Source organism: Myotis lucifugus, unplaced genomic scaffold (genome assembly GCF_000147115.1).
Source record: "Myotis lucifugus unplaced genomic scaffold, Myoluc2.0 scaffold_196, whole genome shotgun sequence".
In the NCBI taxonomy this organism is placed as follows: domain Eukaryota; kingdom Metazoa; phylum Chordata; class Mammalia; order Chiroptera; family Vespertilionidae; genus Myotis; species Myotis lucifugus.
The window spans coordinates 988858-1009596 of record NW_005871244.1 but is presented as its reverse complement, the minus strand read 5'-3'; the positions used below and the strand labels follow the sequence as shown (position 1 = coordinate 1009596).

Genomic DNA, 20739 nt, shown 5'->3' with positions numbered 1-20739 from the left:
CAGGTGGGTGCCAAGGGTGTACCAATTGGATTAGACTGTGGGAGACAGCTCACTGGGTCAGGGAGAGGACAGAGGCAGGAAAGATTCTGCAGAGGCCACTCCCTCTGACCTTTAGCACAGAACCAGGTGGGTGGAGGCTGGTGCATGGGAGGGAAAGATCCTGGTGGAGTAAGGGAGACTGGTTCTGGGAAAAACTGGCATCAGGGCCCTACAAGGTTGGTAGGTAGCTGAATGCTGTTTGACATGGTTCATACTTTACTTTCCCTCAATTCTTGAAAGGGGACTGGACATATTTTGAAAGCCTTTGGGGGTTGGGACCCTGACAAGCCCTTTTTTACTCAGTGAAATTGGTCAAGAGACTACCAGGCCCTCTCCCCTTGGGAAAGAGGAAAGAAGGCAAGCCCCTGCCCCCTGCTCTGGCCAAGAGGATAGATACCCTCACTCCTGACAGAAAGACAGTCAGAACAATGTTTAATGTGTGACATGGTCAGCCAGGAGAAGGGAGGAGGAGGAACTTTATCCTATGGGCATGGAGAGCCATGGAACACACATAAGCAAGAGCCTGACTAGATGAGTGCATAGTGAATTGGAAGAGATGGAAGCAGCAGGGAGATAAAGAGGTTCAGCTGGCTGTGATTATAAATAGAACTGGAGAAAGTGGGGTAGGGGCTGAGAGTCTGGAAGCTTTTTTAGGATGCAGGATGCACAAGTCTTAAGGAGCAACTAAAAAGGCACAAGGAGGGCAGCAGGGTCTGTGGGGCTCATGGGATTGGTACCCTCATGGTGAGGTTAGGGGCATATTCCTGATCAAACCATTTCCCTTCTCTGCTTCCCCACTCAAGGCTCAGCTTCTGGAACTCCGAACAAACAACTACCAGCTTTCAGATGAACTACGCAAGAATGGTGTTGGTGAGCCAGAGGGTTTCAGAGGGGGGTGGCTTGGGGGACAGAGGCTAAGGGAGAACACCTCAGAGGCCTGGTGGGAAGACCTTTCAGCTCCTGGCCACTGACTGTGGCTAAGACACCCTGCTTTACCCACACCAGAACTCACCAGTCTTCGACAGAAGGTCGCCTACCTGGATAAGGAGTTCAACAAAGCTCAGAAGGTAGATCCCTCCACCACTCACCCACCCATGCTTCCCTGTAGGCATCTGACTCATTCATCGCTCCAGTGAGCCCCTCTGTGAACCAAATCTAATGTTACATACTATCATTAGTCATTCAACAGATTCTCATGAAATCTCTTTAGTTTTCTAATTTCATCTAATCCTGCTTAATTTATCGATTAATTTTAATTTACTCTTAATTCATTTTTAATTTCAATTACATACTTATTCTCATTCACAAACATTTAACTAAAGAGTCAAATCTAGTGGTAAATCTGCTTTGAATCTTCCTCCTCTCCTCCACTCTCCTGCCTTTTGCTCCTACTTTCCATCCTTGTTCTGGTCCTGTTGGTAAAGTGAGACTGAACCTACCATCTCCAGGCCTCTGAAGATGAGATAGCATATAAGCTATTGTGGCCCCTCAAGGCATTCAAGGCCCTCCTTTGTCTCTTTCTTCACTGCTATGTGTCTATGCATACCACATTGTTATACATAATGTGTGCTCCAGAAATACATGTTAGATGAAGGAATACAGAATGCAGAAAGTCGGGAAGCTGGGCTTTTCTTTGGTAGGGTGCTGATTTCCCTGCCTGACAATGCCCTCAGCTGCTCAGCAGTGGAACAGCAGTTTCCCTGCTGCGTGACAGGGATCCACATAGACCTGTTTGGACAGATGTAGCAATACAGCCACAATGTCTGAGCCTGGAGACCCAACCCATGAAGGGTTAAATACTAAGACCCACGAACAGCCTCAAGAGCTTACTAAGAGAGGAAAGGATGGAAGCAGAATGCCACTCACTGCATCATTCTTGTAGGCTACAAATTGTCATGCAAGCTACCATCCCCCAACCCCTGTTGACATTGTCCCCCCTTGACACTCGTCCCTCTCTGTTTACCTTTTCTCTCTCTCCCCCCGCTCACCTTTAGGCACTGAGCAAGAGCAAGAAAGCTCAGGTAAGGGGACCCATGATGGGTGAATGTGTCTGGGAGACTGTCTTAGCAGGGATATTGCTGTATGCTGGGATCTCCTAGTACTGGCCTTTCTCTGTGTGTACACTTGCATCCATGACTATCATTTCACTGCCATATGTTACTGTGTCTGTCTTTGTTTACCTGTCTTCATTCATCTTTCACCCTGTGCTTCTCTCTGTGTCTTTCCTTCTCCCTTTCTTTTTATCCTTCTCTCTGTCTTCATTTCCTCTCTCTCTGACTCTTGTTTCTCTCCCCAACCTTCTCTTTGTCTCTCCCCCACCTGTACCTATCTCTGCCATCATTTCTCTTTTCTTTATCTCTCTTTCTGACTTCTTGTTTCTCTCTCTCCCATTCCTCTCTCTTCCTCACACATTTCTTTCCCTGACTCCCTCTGTCCTCTCTCTCTGTTCTGTTATCCTTCTCTTGGTCTGTCTGATCTTATCTCTCTGTTATCCTACCTTTTCTTTTTTCCTTTCTCTCTCTCCATCTCTCTCTTTTCCCCTATCTATACCCTTCCCTATCTCTCTCTACCTCCTCTCTCCCCTATTTCTACCTACCTCTCCCTTTCCTCCCACTCTTTTTGACTCATGTCTCTCTCTCTCTCCCTCCCTATTTTTTCCTTCTCTCTACCCTTATACCTGTCTGTCTCCCTCCCTGTCTCCTCTTTTATCTCTCCTGGCATCTCTTTCTCCCTGTATCTCCTGATTTCACCTGTCTCATTCTCTGTACTCTATTTTCTCCCCACCCATGTCATTTTCTCCCTCTCTCTGTTCCTTTGCCCTACCTCCACATCCTTTCTGCCCCTGTTGGAGACCTGGTCCATGTCTGCCACTGCAGGAAGTCGAGGGGCTGCTAAGTGAAAATGAAATGCTGCAAGCAAAGCTGCACAGCCAAGAGGAGGACTTCCGCTTGCAGAACAGCACACTTATGGCCGAGTTCAGCAAGGTGCCTGGGATAGCCGAGGGGGGTCTGAGGGGTTGGAGCCACTGGGACTGAAGCTGCAAGGCAGCTGAGGGCTGTTGAACAGGGGCTGGCCCTGGATCACTGTCCATGGTGCTGAAACAAGTCCTAACTTTCTGTTTGGGGGGCAGTGGTTTGACAGATGGGGCTACCTACTGGGCTGTGATTAGAAGACTCCAAGCCCTGAGGTCAACTGTTTCCTGACCAAGTCATTCCTTTTCTCTGAGTTTCAATCTCCTTGTGTATGTTTGGGGCTGATGCTATGGAACCCCAGAATGTTGGTGGGTAAAGTTCTTATGTTTAACATAGGCTGGACAGATATTCAAGCTACTTCCCTTTTTGCTTCCTGACATGAGCCTGGTGTTCTAGTTCTACATAATTCATCCTGGGTTGGATAATTCTATCTCCTCAGCGATTTTGCTGTCCTGGCTACATCTAAACTTACTAGGCAGTTACAGACATTATATTTTGTTCCTTGTCTCTATTCTGTATTTCTGCTCAATGATTTTCTAAGTTTTTAGTGTGTTTTAAGGAAAAATGTATCATGACAACAAAATGACATTTCCAAGGCTCCACATGAGACTGTAGTGCTTAAGACCTTAAAAAAACAAATAAAACACACCAACCTGTAAGCAGGTACAATTCCAGGAGAGGTGACTTAGCAAGGAGTAGTTAAGAGCCAGGAGGCCTAGATTAAACTCTTGGCTTCTCTTTTACTAACTGCAACCTTGAGCATGACACTTGATCTGCCTGTTGCCTGGCTCCCAAATGGTTAAAATGAAAATGATGATAATGACAGTACCTACCCTGCAGGGCTTTTGTGAGGACTGAATGGGTAGATGTCTGTAAACTACTTAGAACACAGCCTTGCACATTGGGGCAGAAGCAGGTGTTCCTCCATAAATCTAGCTCATGTTCCCCAGCACCTACCCTGGGCTAGGCCCTGGACCAGGTAGAGAACCTCCTTCACACTTTTTCTCCTGGGAACTGGAAGTGCTCACAGAGACACCTATGTTCCAGGCTTGCCTCTCGTCACCTATTTGCCAAGATATTTCAGTTCTGTTGTTACTTCAACAAATCATTATTTAGCATCTGCTGTGTGCTCTGTGTTATGGAAATAGTTGTGAGAGGCATAAAATGGTCCCCACTCTTACATTCTGGGGGTAGGACGGGGAGCTTACATTCTGGGGGTAAGATTAGTAAACAAATAATAGTAGTACTGATAGCTAACAGTTATATAGTGTTTACTGTATACCAGGTCCTGTTTGATGTGCTTTACTAGTATTCCTATTTAACAGATGAGGAAAACTGAGGCCCAGAGAGAGGAAGCAATTTGTCCTAAGGTCACACAGCTAATAAATGGCAGAGTAGAAATTCACATTCAAGCAGTCTGGTTTCAGAATCTGTGTTTTAACCCCATATTACCAAAGAAAATTTAATTGTCAATTAGAATTTATGATCCAGAATTTTTCAGAGCTTTAAGAAATTAAAAACATTAGTTAAATTTAGGTGTGATCAGTGCAGATAAGAAAGAATGAACAGAGTACTGTGCTAGAGAGTATTGGAATTTCAAAAAGGTACCAAAAGGTACAGAGAGTATTGGAATTTCTGTGTTAGGGGATACCACTGGAAAGGTGACATTTGATCAGAGCACTGAAGGATACTAGCCAGTCGTGAAGAACTGGATTAAAGGAATAATGTTCTGGGTAGAAGGTATCCCAGGCAATGGGGGCATTGCAGGAGGCAGCCAATCGATGATTCTCTGTCATTATTGATGTTTCTATCTCTCCCTTTTCCTTCTTCTCTGAAATCAATAAAAATATATAAGAAGAAAGAAAGTATCCCAGGCAATAAAATAAAAATTCTCTGTGGGTCTCAGTATTCTCATCTGAAAATGGGACAAAGGATCTTGTCAGATCAGCTGTGAGAAATGTATTTTAGTCAGGAGTTAAGGGGCTGGCTTAGTTTTATTTGCATTGTACACCTCTCCAAGGCCAAGGGCTGACGATATGGGGCTATGGGCAGTGCTGGCCCCGGAAATGCCCTAAAAGCTGTCTGTGGTGCCTAGGCTCCCAGACACAGACCCTACCACAGAAGAGGGATGGCGGTGGGGCTCTCCGTGATGCAGACATCTTGGACCAGCAACTTCCAGAGGAGCCTGAGGTCTTGGATTACGATTGTGAGGTTGGAGTGGGCAAGCAGAAAATTGTTCTCAGTATTCTCAAACTTCTGTGGCTGCCACTTAACAGATGTGTGAATTTGAAAGTCGTTTAACATCTGTGCCTCAGTGTTCTTATCTGTGAAGTGGGGATAATGAATCATGAGAGCATTACATCACAGGAGTGTTATGGGAATGAAATGAATTAAAAAGTAAGTGCATGGGCCAAGTGCTTTGTATATTTCAGCAAATATTCTGATTCTCTGCCTTTCCACTACCTCGCTCTTCCCCTGCTCAGCTCTGCAGCCAGATGGAACATCTGGAGCTGGAGAACCAGCAACTGAAGGATGAGGCTTCCAAGGCAGGGGCTGCCCAGGCTGGGAGCGTTGTGGATGGGGAGCTGCTGAGACTGCAGGCGGAAAATACAGCCTTGCAGAAGAATGTGGCAGGTATGTGGAAGCCCTCCTGGGGATGTGTGGGACCTTGGGGCTTGAGTAGGGTGTTTTCCTCCTTAGAATAGGTGGAAAGGCTTCAGAATCAAGCTTGGCCCTGCCGTGGACCCCAGTGTATGACTTTGGACAAGTCATTTCACCTCTCTGAGCCAAAGATTCCTCATTTACAAAGTGTGTGTAGTGATGTCTATCCCATGAGCAACTGTAGTAGAGATAAGAGGTGGTACATTTCTGAGTTTTCTGAGTTTAGTTCAGTGCCTAATACCTACCAGATTTTACAGATTAGCAAATAGAGCATCAGAAAGAAGATGTTTGCTAAACAGAGAAGGGGAATGAAGGAATGGTGGGGAGATTCTAAGCCTAGATTGTCAGTGGGGTCTGAGAACAAAGCTGAGAGAAAACTTGATAGAATGTGGGAGGGTTCTGATATGTGGATTTTTGGAGAGCAGCTGGGGATTGTGGGGTTGTGGGTGGTAGTTTGGTGACCAGGAGGGAGACTGTAGAATGTGGCCAGGGATCAGGAGTTCATAGGAAAAATTCAGCTCTAAGTAGGCAGTGGAAGATTGTGGGCATGACCTTGGAGGGCTATGGGCAGGGCTTGGGAAACAAACTTGGTCTAATTTGATCATAAACAGGATTTCAGTAGTTGGTGGGGCTTAAAAGATTTGTGATTTGTGTGGATGGGGCTGAACCTTTGTTTTGTAGGCTTGTGGTCTTTGGAGCAGAGTCTCTGCTACCTGAGGGGTCAAAGCTCGATTCACCCTCTATTTGACACATAGCAAGGGTCTTCGAAGATCACCTTATGCATCATATATCTCTGTTCTACCCACTAGCTCTGCAGGAGCGCTATGGGAAAGAAGCTGGGAAGTCCACAGCTGCCATTGAAGGCCAAGGGGACCAGCCAGAGGGCCAAACCCCCACCGTCTTGTCCCCCATGCCACTGGCAGAGGTGGAGCTGAAGTGGGAAATGGAGAAGGAGGAGAAGAAATTGCTCTGGGAGCAACTACAAGGCTTGGAGGTGAGTTTGGGTTAGTTGGGGTTGGGATGCCAGGCGGTGGGCAGATGCCCTAGCTCTGCTCATGACCCCATGGAGATGATTGTGACATCACAGTCTCATGGGCAGATATATTTGGGAGCTGGAGGGCAGGGGAAAGCACAAGCCTAACCTCCCCCTTGCTTATGACAGCCCCCTCCTTTTTCCTTCCCTGTAGAGTTCAAAGCAAGCCGAAACATCCAGGCTACAGGAAGAACTTGCTAAGGTAGGACTGCCAAGCTTTCCCTGGCCTTTGCCTGATCTCCTTTCCTACCTGCCATGCTTCCCCCAGCAAGAGAAAAGCTGGCTTAGTACTCTCTCATAGCCTCAGTTTTGTTGTCTGTGAAACAGACTCTAGCGTTAAGTCTCAGAGTTGCTTTCATTATGGAGTGGGCTAATGTAGTCCCACTACGTCTTGTACATGGTGGGCCCCATTCCTTTATTCTGTGTCCTCCCAGCTCTGCTTGGTCATCCATCTATCCATCAATCTATCCATCCATCCATCCATCCATCCATCCAAGAACTTATAGACTGCAGGTTCTTATCTTAGGAATTGGAGACCCAGTGTTGTGTAAGGCAAGCATGATCCTGCTTTCCAAGCCTTCCAACCTAGCCATTCTATTATGTAGCCATTGGTCAATATGTTGGGGATGTAAATTCTGGGAGATCATATTTTTGTTGCTGACCATCTGGGCAACCAAATGACTGAACCCTTCTGGGACTCAGTTTCCATGAGATAACAAGTAAATTCAGCTTCCAAAAAGAACTTAGCAAGAAGTATCTGTAAATGTTAAGTGTATTTTTGTCTTTACTAATATTATGGTTGTTATCACTTGTTTGTACCCCCTTCCCCACCCTAGCTCTCAGAGAAACTGAAAAAGAAGCAAGAAAGGTAAATTTCTTTTTTTCCGGAAGTGGGGGAAGGGATTTGGTGGGACTAGGGAGGACTGACTTATGGCACTGATTCAACTATGTCTGTCTGTATGTGTCCAGTTTTTGCCGTCTGCAGACAGAGAAGGAGACACTATTCAATGATAGCCGGTAACTACCAGGGTTGGAGGTATTGGTGGACAACAGGGACAGTGCCCACCAGAATTAACTGGGTCAGAGCTGGGAGATTGGGCCTTAGATCATGGTCAACGTACCCCTTCCCATCACCTGTAGGAACAAGATTGAGGAATTACAACAGCGGAAGGAAGCTGATCTCAAAGCTCAGGTGGCTAGAAATCAGAAGCTGCAGCAGGAGCTCGACGCTGCCAATCAGGTGAGGGGCTGGGTTCTGAGGTCGCTAGGATAGGGACCAGGGCTGGGAGGCCAGGGAGCTCTTGGTCTAGGGAGACTAGTTGGAAAGTCTAAAATTTCTTGTGTTAGAAATATAGGGACTGGATGGGTCCTGGGCCTTCCAAGAGCTAAGAAAATGGGAACTAGGGAGCCTCAAGAGCCCTTGGAGCTGGGCTAGGAGCCCACATGAAGCAGAGATCTCAGAGGACTGAGGACTTGTGGCTATATGCCACAAGTGTGGATGAATCTGCAACTGGGGAGTTGGAGACAGGAGTCTGGAGAAATCTGTGATCACTGGGAACTAAGACCAGGAGTTGGAGTGAGTCTGAACTCCCTGGAGGTTGGATGACTTTGAGATCTATGTGGGCTGGGTAGATACAAGACTTTCAAGGGTGAGACTGTTGTGCCTGGAGGCTGAGTGCATTTGAGACCCTCAGAGTATTGGGTCTGAAGCACCTAGGAAGTTGGGTCATGTGGGCTGGGTGGTCCTGAGACCCTGTGGAGTATGAATAGAAAACTGGTGAGGGTGAGACATCCAGCGACTGGAGCAAAAGTCTAGTTGGGTCTGAGGGTTGGGCTTGGGTGACTCTAAAACCTCCAGGCTTCCCCCTAGAGTAGGTGAGTCTGAAGTCCTATGGGTTGGGGAATATGGTAGCTTGTGGGTTTAAGGCTGCTAGAAGCTGGGGACAGAAGTCTGGGTAAAGTTGGGTCTTCAGTTAGCTAGGTCTGAAGATTCCCAGAGACTGGGGACCAGAGTGGCAGATGGTGGGTGGGATTTTTGGTCTGAGACCTCACTAGGAGCTGGAAACTAGGAGACTTTATGAGTGTGAGCCCTCTAGAGTCTGGGGCTATGATTTTGGGTGGATCTTAGACTCTTCGGAGTTAGGATATGGGGGTTGAGTATATCTGAAACCCTTTGAGGTTGGAGTCTGGAATCTGGGTGAAGCTCTAGTCCTTGAGGGCTGACTGTGTTTGAGAATTGGGGGGCCTCCAAACTGGAATCTGGGTGAGTGTGAGACCTTTCACAGATGGGGCCTTTCACAGAGTGAGTTTGAAATCACCAGGAACCTAGGTGTTTTCTGAGGTGCTTGGAACTGGGATATAGGGGTGTCTGAGGCCTCTGGGGGTAATTGACCTAGAGTCTGGGTGAACCTGAGATCTCTGATGGTGGGTATTTTGAGATGCCTAAATGCTGGGAACATGCTTTCAGGTGGTCAAAAAGGGAGTCTGTGTAGTTCTGTGTATCCCAGAGGAGGCTGAGATCTAGAATGGCCTCCCCTGATCTGGTCCCCACAGAGCCTGGCAGAGCTAAGAGATCAGCGACAGGGGGAACGGCTGGAACATGCAGCAGCTCTGCGAGCCCTACAAGATCAGGTACATCATACTGGTGGGCTCAGCGAGATGGGGGCAAGGGTGGGGCAGTACAAGTGGGTATTGTACAGGCAGGCAAGGCCCCAGGGCTTCTGCTTTTCCTAGTTGTGGTTCTTCTCTCTCTGTGTGTGTGTGTGTGTGTGTGTGTGTGTGTGTGTGTGTGTGTTCCGTGTCTTTTCTTGCCTGTCCTCCTATTCTGGACCCACTCTCACCTGTTGTGGGCGTGGGACCAGGTGTCCATCAAGAGTGCGGATGCAAAGGAACAAGTAAAAAGACTTTTGGCTGAGAAAAGGGCCTTGAGGATTAACCTGGCTGCCCTGGAGCAGGTACAGGACAGTTGGGAGCCCTCGCTGATCCCTTCCCAGTTCCCCATCTCCCTCTGCTTCTGATTCATGTTGGGGCAGTGTAGTCCTGACCATGCAGTTCTTCCACCTCTGTTTCTGTTTCATTCTCAGCTTCTTTCTGTTGGCTTCCCGCCCTCTTCTTTCTCACCATCTACCCCTACTTCTCTTGCATTCTAGTTTCTCTCCAGCACAGTACAAGAAAGGGACTAGTCTCAAGTGTACACTCTGAATCATGTCTATCTGTCTATCTATCTATCTATCTATCTATCTATCTATCATCTAGCTAGCTATCTATCTATCTAGCTATCTTATCATTTATCTATCTATCGCCATATAGCCACCACCCAGATCAAGACACAGAGCATTTCTGTTTTTTCTTTTTCATTTTTTGGACACAGAGCATTTCTGCACTCCAGAGATCCCTTCTGCCCTTCTCAATGTATATACTTCCTCCAAAGTAACCACTCCTCTGACCCCTAGCAACATAGATTAGTTGTGTTTGTCCTTTAACTTTATGTAAATGGAATTATACACCCATTTTTTGTGCCTGGCTTCCATCTTGCAGCATTATATCTGTGAGATTTATTCATATGTAGCACTGGTTTGTTCCTTTATCTCTGTGTACTATACCATTGTATGAATATACCACGTTTATCCATTCCCCTGTTGATCTTTCTCCCACTGTTTTTCTCTTTGAAAGTCTTCCTCTCCTGGCTCTGTTTCCTCTTCCCTCCCTGTTTCCTTGGAACTGGGAGGCTCACACCCTGTGACTGGCCCCCAAAGGCACCTTTTAATCCATTTCCCATCACCACTACTTTCTCTAGATCCAAACAGCAAAGACCCAAGAGCTGAATATGCTCCGGGAACAGACTGCTCAGCTGACATCTGACTTGCAGCTGCGGCAGACTGAGTATGAGCACCTCATGGGACAGAAAGATGACCTCAACTCCCAGCTTCAGGTGACACCTCTGGCCGTAACCTGCCTTCTCCTAGTTCCCCTTTGCTGGCTTAGTGGAGTTTGCAATGAGGTGCAGTGGGAAGACTGTGCAGTTAGGAAGACCTGGTTTCCAGTGTGGCTCTCTAACGTATTAGCACGTGTGTGTTCTAGACCAAGTTGTTTCCCTTCTCTGAGACTAAACTTCTTCAGTTAGTTAGGAAAGCCATTCTGATTCCATAATAGACAGTAGAACAATAGTGGTTTCTACTGAATAAGATAGAAGTTTAGTTTTCTCTCATGTAAGAGTCTAGGTAGGAAGGCAGCAGGGATGGGACAATGGCTTCTTTATATATATATATATATATATATATATATATATATATATATATATATTCCTTTATTGAAAGGAAGGGAGAAGGAGAGAGAGATAGAAACATCAATGATGAGAGCGAATCATTGTTCAGCTGCCTCCTGCACGCCCCCTACTGGGGATGGAGCCCGCAACCCAGGCATGTGCCCTTGGCCAGAATCGAACCTGGTACCCTTCAGTCCGCAGGCTGACGCTCTATCCACTAAGCCAAGCCGGCTAGGACGGGACAATCGCTTCTGATCCATCACTAATGACCCAGGTTCTGCCTACATTGCTATTCTGCCATCTTCGACAAAAGACTATCTTGGCATCCAAGATGCTTGCTCAAGCTCACCTGCCATCATGTTTGTATTTCATCTGAAAGGAAGGAGGAAAGGGAGAAGGGCCCAGCATGCTCCTTCCCTTTACAACCTATATTATACTCACCACTTTTAATTCTGTGGCTGCACCTCATTGTGAGGGAGGCAGGGAAACATCAGCTAGACCACCACGTGCCCAACCACAAAGTCTGTTGTTAGGGAAGTAAGGGAGAATGAATACTGGAAAGCAGCTAGCAGTCTGTCCTGTTTCTCATGTAGAAATGCAGAGGACAATGCTCACTTTACAGGGTTTAGGGAGAGGTTCTACTGGAAGTGCCTACCTCTTGGGGGCTCTTTATCAAACACCCCCTTTGTCCCACATTAGGAGTCATTACGGGCCAATAGTCGGCTGCTGGAACAACTTCAAGAAATCAGTCAGGAGAAGGAACAACTGACCCAGGAACTACAGGATGCTCGGAAGGTGGGCACCTCTGGGAAGACTGCAAGAGGAGGGATTAGCCTGGTTCACGGGGATGGGCAGGTGATGTGGCCCAACTCATGGGGAAAGGAAGGGGTGGAAAGTGACCAGTTCCATGAGGATGGGTGAGTAACAGCCAGTTCTGTGGGGCTGGGGGAGAGGTGGAGTTTGGCTTGTTCCTTGGGCCAGAGGAGAGGTTAGTGGGCCTTCTTCGGGAGGATGTTGACTGACATCCTCCTGCTTCACCTTCCTGGTCCCCAGAGTGCTGAGAAGCGGAAGGCCATGCTGGATGAGCTAGCAATAGAGACGCTGCAGGAGAAGTCCCAGCACAAGGAAGAGCTAGGAGCTGTCCGACTTCGGCATGAGAAGGAGGTGCTGGGGGTGCGGGCCCGTTATGAGCGCGAGCTCCGTGAGCTGCATGAGGACAAGAAGCGGCAGGAGGAGGAGCTCCGTGCCCAGATCCGAGAGGAGAAGGTGAGTGGGTAGATGATGATGCACATCCACCTTTCAAATAGGAGGAACATAGCACTGCTGATGGTGTGGGTGAGGTGCCCACTCCTCCACCTACCTGGCCCATGACAGTCTGTCCTCTCCCAGGCCCGCACTCGGGAACTGGAGAGTCTCCAGCAGACAGTGGAAGAGCTTCAAGCTCAGGTACACTCTATGGATGGAGCCAAGGGCTGGTTTGAACGGCGCCTGAAGGAGGCTGAGGTGAGTTGGGGCCTGGTGAATGAGGCACAGGGCCTGGTCGGGGTACATGAGAAACCAGGGAACAAGGAGTGGTCAGGCCTTGGAACTTTCTGAGATGCCCTGGCTCACTAGCACAGCCTAGTGGAGAGCATCAGGCAATGGCCATCAATAAGGCAGAATGTTGCCCTAGCTGGTTTGGCTCAGTGGATAGAGTGTCGGCCTAAAGACTGAAGGGTCCCAGGTTCAATTCTGGTCAAGGGCATATGCCTGGGTTGCGGGCTTGATCCCCAGTAGGGGGCGTGCAGGAGGCAGCTGATCAATGATTCTCGCTCATCATTGATGTTTCTATCTCTCCCTCTCCTTTCCTTTCTGAAATCAATAAAAATATATATTAAGAAAAAAAAGAATAGCCTAACCAGTTTGGCTCAGTGGATACAGCGTCGGCCTGTGGACTGAAGGATCCTAGGTTTGATTCCAGTCAAGGGCATGTACCTTGGTTGCGGGCACGTCCACAGTGGGGAATGTGCAGGAGGCCGCTGATCGATGTTTCTCTCTCATTGATGTTTCTGACTCTCTATCCCTCTCCCTTCCTCTCTGTAAAAAATCAATAAAAATATATTTTTAAAAAAGAATAGAAATATATTTTTAAAAACATAGGGCAGAATGTCAGATCACATTTGAAAAGGCACCTTTTCTGAAATCATACTTCTGTCAGGAAATTATTGTAATATACTCATTTTGTTCAAACAAAAGCTTTTTCTGCCGTTTTCTGGCAAACTCATCATAATGCATGAGCAACAGTGTCACAGAGCCGGGAGGAGCAAAAATGCTGGAGCCAGTCATTTGCCTGGGATTGAGTCCTGGCCGGGCCACTTTCTAGATGTGTGACCTTGGCCAAGTTTTCTGACTTCTTTGTGGCCTGTATTCATCATCAGTAAAAGAGGGATAACAATAACACCTACTAAGTATTCTGGGGAGTATGTAAAATGAGAACATATGTAAAATCCTTCCAACATTCGTGGCTTGCAGTAATGCTGTGTTGTGTGTGTGTGTGTGTGTGTGTGTGTGTGTGTGTGTATTTCAGAGAGAGGAAGGGAGAGAGAGAAAGGGATAGAAACATCAGTGATGAGAACCATAGATTGGCTGGCTCCTGCACGCCCCCTAGTGGGAATCTACCCCATAACCCGGGCATGTGCACTGACTGGGAACCGAACTGTGTCCTCCTGATTCATGGGTCCATGCTCAACCACTGAATCACACCGGCCGGGCTTATTAAATAAAATGTAAATGCAAATGTCAGTCTTGGATGTGAACAGTACAGCTCTAGACGTGACACTTCTGTGTACTGCCTAAAGGCACACAGTGTTCCCTGCAGGAGTGTCTTTTCTGTGTATCTGGGGCTCCCTGCTGTAGTCCCTCACAGGTGTCACTGGGTGTGGTGGCCTCTGGAGTTCACAGCCAGATCTGGGACTTGTCTTGTAGGAATCCCTGCAGCAGCAGCAGCAGGAACAAGAGGACGCCCTGAAGCAGTGTCAGGAGCAGCACGCCAAGGAGCTGAAGGTGCCTATTGCATGGTGGGATTCCTCTCTGGGGAGGGAGAGGCTCTGGGACTGTCTCCCAAGTTGAGGCCTGAGCTGCTCTCTGCTTTACAGAACAAGGAAGAGGAACTACAGGGTGTTCTGGATCAGCTCCAGCAGGCCCAGGAGGAGCGTGACTCCCACCTGAAGACCATCAGCAACCTGAAGCAGGTCGCTGTTTCCTCTATGGTCCCCAGATGCACCCCAGGCCTCAGCTTGCAGTCATGGGGCAGGGAGGGAGCACAGTGCATGCAGCCCTTCCGGCACGACCAGCCATACTTTCTCTATCACGCAGGAGGTGAAGGACACCGTGGATGGACAGCGCATCCTGGAGAAGAAGGGCAGTGCCGCGGTATGAGGGGGAGGTGTCCCAGCACAGCCCCTCCTGCTGTGCATCCCCCCACCGGTGGCCCTGCTGGGCCTCAACCCCCATCTTCCCCCTGTTCCCCCAAAGCTCAAGGACCTCAAGCGGCAGCTGCACCTGGAGAGGAAACGGGCGGATAAGCTGCAGGAGCGGCTGCAGGACATTCTCACCAACAGCAAGAACCGTTCCGGTAAGGGAGGCACACCTCGGGAGGCTGAGGCCAGGGCGGCAGGGCTCGGGCCTGAAGGCCGAGCTGCTTCTCGTACCTCACTCTTGAACTTGATCTGTTTTCCTTCTCTGTGCCTGCCTCTCTGTGTTTATCTTTCTCTGCATTATCTCTTTCTGTAGTCTCCATCTCTCTCTTTGCTGTATCTCTTCTCTGTTTCTATCTCTCTGCCTCCTCGCGTCATCTCTCTGTATCTGCCTTTCTCTCTGCGTTCTTTTTCTAGTTCTCTCCTTTCCTCCTCCCGCCTTTTTCTTTTTTGTCTCCCTTTGTCTCTTTGTCTCTTTCTCTCTGTCTGTCTATATCTCTATCACCCTGCTTCCCCCACATGTGTACTCCCGCACCTCATCCAGTGTCTCTAAATCACTTATATGCATCCTCTCATCTATAAATATGGACAGTCCGGCCGGCGTGGCTCAGTGGTTGAGCAATGACCTATGAACCAAGAGGCGGTTCTATTCCCAGTCAGGGCACATGCCCAGATTGCAGGTTGCAGGCTCGATCCCCAGTGGGGGGCGTGCAGGAGACAGCCGATACATGATTCCTTGTCATCATTGATGTTTCTATCTCTCTCTCTCCCTCTCCTTTCCTCTCTGAAATCAATAAAAATGTACATTATGTATATATGTATGTATAAATATGAACTGAGCCTCCAAGCCCATGATCAGGGTCCCCGATAGGAAAGCCTGCAAGTCTTGGTCCTCCAGGAACTCCAAGCTGAGCTAGGCGGACAGGGGGACAGACTCACAATCAGACAGCAACACTGTGGTGTGATCATTATGCAGCTAAAGTCCATGTTATTTCTGCCACTTAAGCCAGAAGATGCATCAACAAAAAAGAAACTATTTGAGTTGCTTTGGACTTTTTTTTTTTTTAAGAAAGAAATGGCCTATAAATATGTTTAAATAAATAAATAAGATGCATTGATAGCTCTGGTGCAGCTCCCATATCACAGGCTTGGAGAAAACTGGCTCCCTGTCCCGTCACAGCCATCCTGCTCTTGCTGGAGATGCTGGGGGTATGGCGTCAGCCCCCCCATCCTGATACCTCGCAGCAGCTGCAGGCTGGAGGCCTAAGCACAGTGGCCCTGTTTTCAGTGACGCGGCAAAAATGAGTGTCTCTCACACTAAATCAATGTCTCTCCTAGACACTCTGTCTCCTGAAGTAACCTCTTTTTATAGAAGAGGAGTTTGCTTTCTGTTTTGTTACAGATTAATGTATGAATCAACAAACATTCTGGGCATGTGCTATGCATTCTCCTTGTTTGTTAGATGGAATTCAGACTTAGATGCCTGGCTACGGGAATTCTCTCCATCATTTCCTCTGTTTCTGCTCTGATTCGTGTCCTTGTCCAGGGTCTCTGCCTCTGTCACCTGCTCCAGCTTGCTGTCTCTCTGGTTTTCTCTCTGCATGTGGGTGTTCCCCTGTGCCCTCTCCAGCTGTCTGTACCCCAAGTCTGAGTGCGCATGCCACTTTTATGCCTGTGCTGCATCACCAACTTTCTCCCCATTTTTAAAAATATATATATTTTTTATTTCAGAGAGAGAGGGAGAGAGAGACAGAAACATCAATGATGAGAGACAATCATGGATCGGCTGCCTCCTGCACGCCTCACACTGGGGATCGAGCCCGCAACCTGGGCATGTGCCCTGACCGGAAATCGAACTCTGATCTCCTGGTTCATAGGTCGACGCTCAGGGCTTTCTCCCCATTTCTTCACCTTTGTTTCTGGTGTGCGTGGCTTTGCCAAGAGAGGCAACTCCCTTTTCTGATTCTGCCTCTCCTTATCTTTCTGTCTGCCTGAGTATCTTTTTGCCTTTTTCCATCTCATCAAATCGATTTCTGCCTCTTCCTGCCAGTCGCTGCCCTGGGGACCTGGGGGATTGGAGCTCAGGTTTCTCTTCCCTCTCTGCCCAGGCCTCGAGGAGCTGGTTCTCTCAGAAATGAACTCACCAAGCCGGACCCAGACTGGGGACAGCAGTAGCGTCTCCTCCTTCAGTTACCGAGAGATCTTGCGTGAGAAGGAGAGCTCGACCATTCCAGCCCGGGTAAGGGTCAAGGAAGAGCCTACAGCTCCAGCTGCTCCTACCCAAATTCTGGGGCCCTCCTTTTCCCCTTCACTGCAACCACCTCTTACTCTGGGCCCAGCACATCCATTTCCTTGTCAACTTTTCCCCAAGTTCACTAACTTCGATTCAGATTGCTAAGTAGGGAACAGGCAAATTATTCTCTTTAAGGCCCTCTGTTCCATCTTCTGTGAGTTAATGCTGCCTTTCCTGGTGCCATTAACATAAGTGGTTCATAGTAGGTGCATCATCCATGCAGCAAGTCCCTTTTTCCTATTCATAATTATCATTTGTTATTGTTGTCTATTATGTCAGCTTCCTTGCCAGCTACTTTTATTTGGAAATAATTTTTTATTATTCCATATGTGCACGATAGAAAAAAATTTAAAACACACAAGCACTTATTTTATTAAATATATTTTATTGATTTCAGAGAGGAAGGAAAAAGGAGAGAAACATCAATGATGAGAGAGAATCACTGATTGGCTGCCTCCTTCGTGTCCCCTACTGGGGAATAAGCCTGCAACCCAGACATGTGCCCTGATGGGGATTCGAACCATGACCTCCTAGTTCATAGGTCAATGCTCAACCACTGAGCCACACCAGCGGGGCACAAGCAATATTTTAAAAAATAAACCCAAAGCAATCACATCTTCACCCAGAGATCACCACTATAAATCCTTAGTTCATACCCTTCCGGGCCTCTTTCTCTCTCTTTTTTTTTAAGCCTAAATGAGATTATAAGTAACCTGTTTTTGTTCAGCTGGTCTCTAACCCTCCCAATTTGGTCAATTTTTCATCTCATCTAATACTTTGACCTGAATCAGATTTCTCTAGTTGGCTCCAAAATGTCCTTTATTGCTGGTGTTCTGTAAACCAACATTTTGTTTCAGAGCATATGTTGCATCTGGTTGCTTTATGTGCCTTAAGTCTCTTGAATTTCGTCTGGTCCCTTTTTATGATGCCAACCTGTAGAAGAGACCAGCCCAGTTGTGCTTTGTGGTGATAGCATTCTGCTGGTTCCTCTCTCCCCTGGTGGTTCTGTCAACTGGAATTTAGGTCACATGTGCTGCAGGTTCTCCCTTCACGCTCTCCATCAGGCTATGATGAGTCTCCCCTTTAGGTAGAGGGGCATCCAGAGTCTCTGAGGGTGCTGAGGTTTACCTGCAGCCCTGGGTGCAGAAACCCCCCCCCACACACACACCCCCGACCCTGGGCTTGGTTCTCATTCTCAGCCCTGATCCTGTCTGGGGCGCGGCACTGAGCCCAGGCTGTCCTCTCCCCTCCTCTTCCTTGCAGTCCTTATCCAGCAGCCCTCAGGCCCAGCCCCCGAGACCAGCGGAACTGTCAGATGAGGAAGTGGCTGAGCTCTTTCAGCGCCTGGCAGAAACACAGCAGGAGAAATGGATGCTAGAGGAAAAGGTGCTGTCTGCCTGCTTGTCCCTACATGGCCAGGAGGCGGGACAGGGTGGTTGATGTTTGGCCGGCCCCTCCTCATGTGGGAACATGCACAGTCCAGGGTCTGAGGTGGGCGGGGTCCACCCCACAGGTGAAGCACCTGGAGGTGAGCAGCGCCTCTATGGCAGAGGACCTCTGCAGGAAGAGCGCCATCATTGAGACCTACGTCATGGACAGCCGGATCGGTCAGTGCCCCCTCCCCAGCCCTCACCACTCATGCAGCCTCTCACCTGCTCCCTCCTTCCCCACTGTCCAGTGCCGAGGCTTCTCTCCTCTCCTCTTGGAACCAAGCAAAGTCACTGACAAGACCACAGCCGGCGGAGGGGAGAGCAGGGCAGGGCCCATACCTGTGTGTTTTTCTTTCTGTTCCCTTATCTTGGCTCCTCCCTCTTCTCCGGGTCTCTGTCATCTCTCCACTCTCCTTTCTCTAGTGTGTCTCTGCCCTTTTTCTCCTTCTCCCTGTGTCTCTTGCTCTTCTCTCTCCCCCTTCTCTCTTCTTTGTGCCCCATTCCCCCTTCATCTTGTCACACTGTTCCTGTCTATATTGTTCCATCTCCAGAAATGTTCTTTCTCTGTATGTGTATCCCTTTGGGTCCTTATCTCTTCCTCACCTTTCTCCTCCTTCTATCCTCTTCCTCCCCTCTCCTGTCTCCTCTTTCTCCTTCTCCCCCGCCTTGTTTGTTTTGCTCCTTTCTTTCAAACCTTCTTCTCTCCTGTTTTTTTCTTATGAATCGGAATAATACCGACTGACATGTGCCGAGAGCGAACTGTGCTCTGTGCTTCACAGGTAGTCATGTACATTTTTCCAGCTCCATGACTTAGTTAGTATGCCCATTTCTCAGGGCTGTGCAGTTAGTGACAGCCGGGGTTCATGTGGCTGAGCCTCTGCCCCCTATATGGTATGGCTTGTCCCCCCTTCCTCCCCCCACCCCCCGTTCTCTGTTTCCCTCTTTTCTGCTCTGGCCATTTCTCCTCTGGCTCTGCTGAGGGGGTGGCTCTCAGCCTGGGCCCTTGCAGATGTGTCCGTGGCAGCAGGCCACACAGACCGCAGCGGGCTGGGCAGTGTCCTGAGAGACCTAGTGAAGCCAGGTGACGAGAACCTTCGGGAGATGAACAAGAAGCTACAGAACATGTTGGAGGAGCAGCTCACCAAGAATATGCATCTGCATAAGGCGAGTGTGGCCTACAGCCTGCCCATCTGTCCATGCAGCCATCCAACTCCCTAGGTCATCTGCCATACAGCCCCTAGGTCATCTGCCAGCCCCCCGCCCCATCCACCAACCATTCCTTCATCCTCATCTTCGCATTCTCCATTCAACTTGTTATTGTCAGTTTATTTGTTCACTCTTCCCTCTGTCCTTGCATCCATTCACTCATCCATTCATACCACACAGTCAACTTAACTCTCCCATCGATCCCCCTGCTATTAGTTCATCTGCTTCCCATTCATCTAATCATCAGCCCCGTGTCTTTCCACCCATTTCCTGACTTCCTGCTCTCTTTCTTGCCTGCTCATCAGTCACCCCTTATCTTAGCTTTTACCCACACACCCAGCAACCTGCCTGCCTACCTGTTGTCCTCCATCTGTCCTTTGGATAGTTCATTTGTTCTGTTTGATTGCCGTGGATCCCCCATGTGTCTACCTACACGTCCACTTGCCCATCCTATCACCCAAATATTTCCTCCATCTCTGGGCAAGTCAAAAGGAATGCAGACCTGGCACCTGCTTCTGAGAAGCAAGCTCATCATTTACTAGAAAGAAGGTGGCCAGGGTGGGGGTTATACCCTCCAGCATACCATGCACAGCAGGCAATCCCATATCCATACCCCAGCTCCAGAGCTTCCACACCCTCACACATCCACCTTTCCTGAGCCCAGCCCACTGCTGGGGGCCCTGTGAACTTCTCCAAACACCTTTTTGTCCCAGGCATTGCTTAATGAGGTAAGAAGGAAGACACCCCAGGCTTCCCCTGCCACCTTCTCTGGCCCCTGATGGCTTGTTTGTTTCTTAGGACATGGAAGTTCTGTCCCAGGAAATTGTGCGGCTCAGCAAGGAGTGCGTGGGGTCTCCTGAGCCAGACCTACAACCAGGAGAATCCAGCTAAAGACCTGCAGGCTGCCTCCACTCCCACCCTTTCTCTCCCCTCCCCCTGAACACTATTCATTTGGGCTAAAGTGGGGAAATGGGGACTGGCACCAAAATCAAATAGGTTGGGACACTGGACATTAAAGGGGCTGGAGGCCTGATGGCTGGTTGGTAGTGACCCTGTCTTAGGACAGTGGTCCCTGGGGAGTGAGGACCCTGAGGGGAGTGGCAGGGGTTCCCAGGGGCATTCGCCTTCATCTCTGCATGAGTTCTCCCTCCCAGAGACCAACTGTTTTTTATTTTATTTTATTTTTAATTTATGTCTGGAAGCCTGGCTACTCTGCATTTGGGATTGGGGATGTTGGGTGGGGTGTGGTCCATGTTCAACATTCTAGAAACGTGTGTGTGTGTGTGTGTGTGTGCACGCGCGCGTGCGTGTGTGCGTGTGCGTGTGTGTGTGTGTAAAGGTTGTGCAGCCAAAATACCATCTGGCCAGACGGGCCCATGCACTGAC

The 20739-nt window shown here is 48.7% G+C and overlaps 1 protein-coding gene across 2 annotated transcripts in view; it reads left to right on the top strand.

The window, feature by feature from the left end:
• The window catches only part of GRIPAP1 (GRIP1 associated protein 1), a 21836-nt gene extending 1097 nt beyond the window's left edge, over positions 1-20739 (top strand). Inside the window, exons 2-25 of one of the 2 annotated variants that reach the window (XM_014463004.2) lie at positions 843-909; positions 1045-1106; positions 2034-2060; positions 2916-3023; positions 5495-5645; positions 6482-6666; positions 6860-6907; positions 7542-7573; positions 7675-7722; positions 7846-7945; positions 9259-9336; positions 10502-10636; positions 11669-11764; positions 12023-12235; positions 12359-12472; positions 13934-14011; positions 14104-14199; positions 14324-14380; positions 14483-14582; positions 16533-16663; positions 17981-18103; positions 18231-18324; positions 19157-19311; positions 20152-20739. In XM_014463004.2, the coding sequence (XP_014318490.1) occupies positions 843-909; positions 1045-1106; positions 2034-2060; positions 2916-3023; positions 5495-5645; positions 6482-6666; positions 6860-6907; positions 7542-7573; positions 7675-7722; positions 7846-7945; positions 9259-9336; positions 10502-10636; positions 11669-11764; positions 12023-12235; positions 12359-12472; positions 13934-14011; positions 14104-14199; positions 14324-14380; positions 14483-14582; positions 16533-16663; positions 17981-18103; positions 18231-18324; positions 19157-19311; positions 20152-20244 (2391 nt within the window). In that variant the 3' untranslated portion in view covers positions 20245-20739. The other variant, XM_023760933.1, reaches the window with a different exon arrangement.